The following is a 6605-nucleotide window of genomic DNA, read 5'->3' as shown; positions in this document are numbered from 1 at the left end:
CGCGTGAAAAGGAAACTTTAAACTGTAAACATGGGCGACACACACACGAAACAGTTTCCCATCTAAATTATGTATTTTACTAAGATTAAGTTAAGTGCATATATTGCATATTCTGAAGATGACTACGACGATGACAGTGAGTGACATTTCCTCCTGTGCCCTGCAGCCGCGGCACGAGCTCCTCTCCATACATCTACATCAGACCGTGAATAGAGAGCAGCGCGCATTGCTACAATAAAGGCCAGGCTCATCTGCTCTGTAGCGCCCGGTTCGAGTGTCTCAGCCCTCCCACGGGCAATTCCACAGAGATCCTCGCTCGCTCCTGATTGGATGAGGACGGAGCGACTAGGGGCGAGAACAATAACATCATTCCAGCTTAAAAAGAGTGCAGCTATGCGTCGAGGAGCAAAAGCATCTCTCAGAGGGAGGGAGGCGGACGGCGCGTTTGTGGCTCTGGATCTCGTCTTGTTGTGCCTTGTCATCCTCGCCTCATCCATCCGCCGACATGCCCAAAGGATTCCTGGTGAAAAGGAACAAGAAAGCAGCGCTCGTTTCGTACCGGATACGCTCGGATGAGGATGGAGGATCCGCTCCAGAATGTCAAATCGCCGCGTCTCCACCCGCGCCCAGCGCCCCCATGCCGGACAGCATCACCTCAGCCTTCCCGTCGGACGGGGCAGAGGCGCCGGTGTCGGTCCACAGCGCCAAGCCGGTGCAGTTCGGCAACCCGGAGACGGTGTACCAAGCCCTGTACAGCCCCACCCGGCCCATCAGCAAGGAGCATGACAGGAAATATTTCGAGCGGAGTCTCAACCTCGGCTCGCCCGTCTCTGCCGAATCGTTCCCGACTCCCGCCTCTCTCACCAGCCTGGACCATCATCTTCTGTTTGCGCCGGTCGACTTAAAAATCGGCACCAGCAACAGTAACCGGAGCGGAACGGCGCCCGCCATCCGAACCGGCGCCAAAAGACTTTCTTCTGACGCCGCCGAGCGTAAAAGCAGCAAAAGCGCCAAGAAACCCAAAGCCATACGCAAACTCAACTTCGAGGACGAGGTAACCACATCCCCGGTGCTGGGCCTGAAAATCAAAGAGGGGCCCGTGGACCTCAAGCCCCGAGCGGCCTCGGGCAACACCAACAAGCCCCTGGGGGAGTTCATCTGCCAGCTTTGCAGAGAAGAATACTCGGACCCGTTCTCTCTGGCACAGCACAAGTGCTCCCGGATAGTGCGGGTGGAGTACAGGTGTCCCGAGTGCGAGAAGGTCTTCAGCTGTCCGGCGAACCTGGCCTCCCACCGGCGCTGGCACAAGCCGCGCGTGCCGAGCGCGCCCAAACAAGCCCTCCAACCCGCCAAACCTTTCCCCGAAGAGTTCCCCAGCGACAGAGACTCCCCGAGTCCGGGTCTGTCAGAATCCAGCTCCGACGACGGGCTCTACGACTGCCAGCACTGCGGGAAGAGATTCAAGCGCCGAGCCTACCTGCGGAAGCACATCCTGGGACACCAAGCGCTCCAAAATCAAATCCTCGGACCGGCTTTTCGCACCACAGAGAGCCCCGACTTCGTGCCCTCGGAGGACAGCCAAAGCCCGGGTCCGCTCAATCTAAGCTCCGCGGACTGTCTCGCGTGTCCGGCTTGCGGAGAGAAGCTGCCGAACCGGGCGAGTCTGGAGCAACACCTGCGCCTGCTGCACGACGACTCCCAGGCGTTTCCCTGCAAGTTCTGCCCTGCCACTTTCTACAGCTCGCCGGGTCTCACCAGGCACATCAACAAATGCCACCCCACCGAAAACAGGCAAGTCATCATTCTCCAGATGCCCGTGCGTAACGCCTGCTGAAGAAGAACCCACACCGATCTGTTTTCTTCATCCAATCCCTCGCTAGAAAAGTATTAGTTTGGTCCTTACAAAGGTATTTTTCTAGAACCCTTGCACACATGGTAATGTAATAGCTCCTAGACCTAAGATATGTTCATGTACCTCTGCCTTGAATTCACATGCTGTGCGTTTCACGTCTGTAGCTTTAATCTAGTATGTGAATTACGGGACTGAAAATGCTCTCTCTCTCTCTCTTCGTACTGAAAACTACAAGAAATCTTGAAAAGTTTCCCTTTAGTAGCCAGAAATGCCTTTAGAGAAATACATCAAACTTCTGCCTTAAGAACTCTTCAGTGTAATGATTGTTTTTGAATGTCGGCACACAATTACAGCTTACTATCATAATGTAAAATTATTGTAATATGTTTATTCGTAATATTTTATTTATATATGTATTTATTTATTTTCAATGGCTTTGTATAAATTATTGGGTGTCACATGTTGCAGTCGAATCGTTGTGTGGAGATCATCTTGTCTTGGGTTTTGTGCGCTCTCTTGAAACGTGAAGCTCTTATAGATGCAATCTTTTTCTACGTACAGTTTATTTTCCTAAATGTTTGCTACCTAGCGCTTTATATGTGCGTCCGTGTTGTCTACTCAAATAAAATATTTTCAAAATGAAAACGCTTCTTGTTCGTGCATATTTGCCACACAAAGCCACCGTGTACCATTCGTACAATAGTTAATTTAAATAATATAGGCAGCTATTATTGCTTAATATGAGAACTGTAAATGGCAACGACCTTTCTTTTGGACTTCACATTATTGTAATTCCAATCGAGCCAGTTACTCCATAAAGACATACAAGTTCTATCCCATATTCATCTACAGATTTATACAAAGTTAACAGAAATTCATGACGTTAAGAACAAAGCAGGGGTGTAAAAGTGTTTTTGTGCAGTCTACTTTACTACAGCAGTCAATGTGCAGCATGACCAACTGTCATTCCACAGGTGTGTCAAATGCTCAGATGATATAAAGCCAACCTCTGGCAATTCACACCTTTACAGTTTCTATCCCAAACCCCTTTCCATGCTTTAAATGGCAGAAGTATTGATTTTTAATTGGTCAGGTCATTCTGAAGTCATTATGTAAGCTGTGCTTGATCAATGAAATAATGTAGTTGGCCCACTGTAAATTTAGCTGAAATCATTTCAAGGGTGACAACATCCTTTGTAATAATGAACTCAGAAATGTACAAGGGCATTAACCCGTAAGGCATTTCAGCACAGATTATTGATTCATTCACATCCATCTGTGCCTGCTTCGTACGACTCTAAAGATGCAACCAATCCATCGTGTTGCTTTTACATGATAAATCACTGTATAGGATAAAATAAGCGGATACAAATCAAATAACAAAGGCACGATCAGGGTGAAGTTTGCAAAATGAGCATCTGATTGTCTAAACCAATGCATCCTCTGAGCAGATGTGTAAAGTTCACACTTCACGGCTGTCATCTGCTTCTCACTAATGATTTTACTCTTGATTTGGTTTATGCAGAACCATTACTTCATGCATACTTAAGAGTGCAATTGGCGAGAAAATAATAAAAGAAAAATCATACTTGTTGTTTTGGTCAGATTTTGTGCGTGCGCACACACTCAGTCAGTAATTAAACGCGAGTGTGCTGGAGGCCACCTGCATGAGCTGTAGGTGTTGGAGCGTGTGCACCTGTACTCCGGTGAGGAACGCGTCTGTGCTCATGGAGCAGCAGGGGAGACAGATGGGAGGGGTTCAGGTTACCCTCAATATTCCCTCGGCTCCAGCAACAGAACAACCTCTAACCCCAAAGCATCACTTCCACCCACTCGCTCGAACACACAATATGGCCATGCATTCTCTCACTAGAGCACAGAGTCACGGATGATTTCAGACACACATGTACAACACCACATCATCATACAGTCTCTCCAGGTCAGAAGCAGGGAAGCGAGAGGTCAAAATCAATGTCGTATTTCATGCACAAAACACAGGGCTTTAATAATGACAAAACGTGACTTCATTTCTTTTGATGAACACAGTAGGAGGTATTTGTACATTTTGTGTTCCACATGGGAAAAAAGAAAGAAAATAATGACAGATGATTTATTTTTGAGTGAACCATCTCTTTGAAGAGGAGATATGGGTAGTTGACAAACAGTATATCTATTTAACTTTTTATTCATCAATAAACATTTAGGTAAACATTTATGTGTGTCTATTTTATTAAAACAAAACACCATTTTTTAACCACCCTTTTTGCAGTTCAATAAAAACACACCAAAAATTATTATTATTATTATTTTTTTTTTGTAATTGAAACAAACAGTAGGCCTACTGGAAAAGATTTTATAAAAAAAAAAAAAAAATCATACTTCAATTTCTATAATTCAAAATTTCATGTTTAAATATTTTAAAAACTTACTAGCAATTTCAGAGTGAAAACTCTTTCAGCAAATCCTGCACCATATTTTTTTTATTTCTCCCAGAGCTTATTTCTATGAAATTATTTTGAGCATTCGCTCATCTGTTACATTTGTAAAAATGCTGTTAATTGTAAAAAATAGAAATACAGATTAAATGAAATATAAAATTGCAGGACACAGCAACTACTCATGAATCATGAAACAATGAGGACCAACCAAACGCATATAAACATGAACTTCAAATCGATTTAATGAATTGTTTTTATTTCTTCACATTTCTAGTAAAGATAAAGTGATTACTTCTATTAAAAACAGTCTGATATGTTAACAAGTCATGACAAAATCTTCAAGCTTCCTTATCTTCAATGTCTTATACAAAGATTATATTACAGGCATTAATATATTTATACCCTTCAGAATTTAGAACATTCAAAGAAAAAAAAAGACACAATATACAAGGCTAACAACAAAGTCTACAATGAACATGTCAAAATCAAACAGAAGTTAGGCCAGCTGCAGTATTTTCAACCCAAAGCCCATTTCAAATCTGCAGGATCTCAGTTGAGATTTCAGGTGGGATCTGGGCTGTCGGTTTGCATACATTCGACAGCGTTTTTCATTCAGAGCATGGTACTTAGCATTTGGAAGAGAGAAAAAGTATCAGGCGAAGCGAAACAAAGACAAGTGTACAGGTAAGGCAAAGTAGTGCAACATGTGTCCTGTTGCAGCCTGGGCGGAGCCTGCAGCGAGTGTAACACCTGGCCTCCATGGCAACCAGGCCGGGTCTCTACGGGAACAGAGAGGGGCAGCAGGAGAGAGAGAGAGAGAAAGAGAGAGAAGCGCTGGCATGCTGCTGGTACAGTAAAGGGCACTCGGAGAGGCACGTGGGAATCGGGGAAGCAGCTGGAAAAGAACCCCTATCCAGCATCTAATCAGACAAACGCAGCTCTCACAAAACGCAGACAATCTCATTCAATTTACTCCAGTGAAATGTACGACTCGTTGCTCTCCATGTAGGAAGTGTGCAGGATCAATTAAACGATGGCAGAAACCACAAAGAAAACACCACAACTCAGAAAATCCGGACAGGTATTACACAGGCACTGTGAACAGCTCCCTTCATAAACAGCCAGTGCAAGCATCAGCTTCACCTGAGGCGCTGGAGGCGTTTCCTCCGTTTAGTCAGGAATAGTACGATGGCAGATATTTCTCTCTCTCTCTCTCTCTCTCTCTCTCTCTCTATATATATCTATACACACACACACAACATGAAACAAATATATATATTATCAAATCAAATCAAAATAAAAGCAATGTACATCCAAATACAGAGGGAAGAACGGAACTAACTTCGACCACCACTGAGTGAGTGCAAAAACATCGCAATGCTGGAGTAGATTTACATGACGGCAATGGGAGACGTTCAATTCCCAAATTAAGAAGCTCACATTTGTGCTACACCTCGACAGATTTACAAACAACGGGAGCCTTTTCAATTCAGCATGTTGCATAAATCAGTTCCGTAAAATAATGAAAAGAAAATCATAATAACAAAATAAATCGTGATTTCATTGCAGTCTGTTGCACTGATTACGTTCTGAAAGCAGTAAAAGCAGACTCTCTCTTTTTTTTGATGATTCAAAAGTGTCAGTATTCTTTCAGAGCGTCTCAGCGCTGGGACGGGACAACAACAAAAAAGTCTCTTCCATATGCATCAGTGATTGGGTTTTCAGTGTTTGACATGAAGAAAAGCTCAAAGAACTGGACAATGAGAGTATTAAAAACTAGCTAAAGCCTCAGGGTTTTTGAAATGCTTCGTATTATTCATTTGCTACTCGGTCGTAAGGACATTTTTGGGATCCGTAAATCCATTCCAAATACAGCATTATTTAGAAAATAGCAATGAATTTCACATTTGAAGATTTACTTCAGCATAATTGCAGTTTCTCTTTCTTCACGACAGGTGAAGCTACATCATTTTGCGACAACAGTTGCATCTTTCACTGCGACTCGGCTTCAAAAAGGGAAAAAAAACAACAGGTGGAAAGCATTAGAGTCAAATGATACATTCATCCACAATGCAGTCTGACAGCCGGTGGAAGTGTTCAGTTAGAGGACTTGCTGATGGCGCTGGCCGAGCGGCGGAGCTTTCCGGAAACCCGGTTCTTAGAGGCGCGCGGTATAGTGGGCGAGACCTGGTCGCCGGAGTCGTTGGTCGTCACAGTAACACTGAGGTCAGCGCTCGTGCTGCAGCTGAGGGAACCTGGGAAGGGAGGACATATTACACGCGGAGTGAAGAATAAGCCGAAATGACATTAATAAG

At 44.2% G+C, this 6605-nt stretch overlaps 2 protein-coding genes across 2 annotated transcripts in view; one reads left to right on the top strand and one right to left on the bottom strand.

The window, feature by feature from the left end:
• The first annotated feature begins 329 nt into the window (after positions 1-329).
• Positions 330-1836, top strand: insm1b (insulinoma-associated 1b). The gene has a single exon (XM_016445182.1). It carries the CDS (start codon positions 506-508, stop codon positions 1832-1834), a length of 1329 nt encoding a protein of 442 aa, XP_016300668.1. The 5' UTR covers positions 330-505; the 3' UTR covers positions 1835-1836.
• A 2709-nt stretch (positions 1837-4545) lies between these two features.
• The window catches only part of LOC107657164 (Ral GTPase activating protein catalytic subunit alpha 2), a 198486-nt gene continuing 196426 nt past the window's right edge, over positions 4546-6605 (bottom strand). The window contains exon 41 of the mRNA XM_016445189.1: positions 4546-6545. Coding sequence (XP_016300675.1) covers positions 6388-6545 — 158 coding nt within the window. The 3' untranslated portion in view covers positions 4546-6387. The remainder of the gene's footprint in view (positions 6546-6605) is intronic.

This window comes from Sinocyclocheilus anshuiensis, unplaced genomic scaffold (assembly GCF_001515605.1).
Source record: "Sinocyclocheilus anshuiensis isolate Anshui unplaced genomic scaffold, SAMN03320099.WGS_v1.1 scaffold1891, whole genome shotgun sequence".
In the NCBI taxonomy this organism is placed as follows: Eukaryota; Metazoa; Chordata; class Actinopteri; order Cypriniformes; family Cyprinidae; genus Sinocyclocheilus; species Sinocyclocheilus anshuiensis.
Note: the sequence above shows the minus strand (reverse complement) of the source record. Positions and strands in the feature narration are given on the sequence as shown.

What these genes read in the sequence shown, in the direction of transcription:
- insm1b (XM_016445182.1), top strand. Translation starts at nt 506, where the DNA reads ATGCCCAAAGGATTCCTGGTGAAAAGGAACAAGAAAGCAGCGCTCGTT.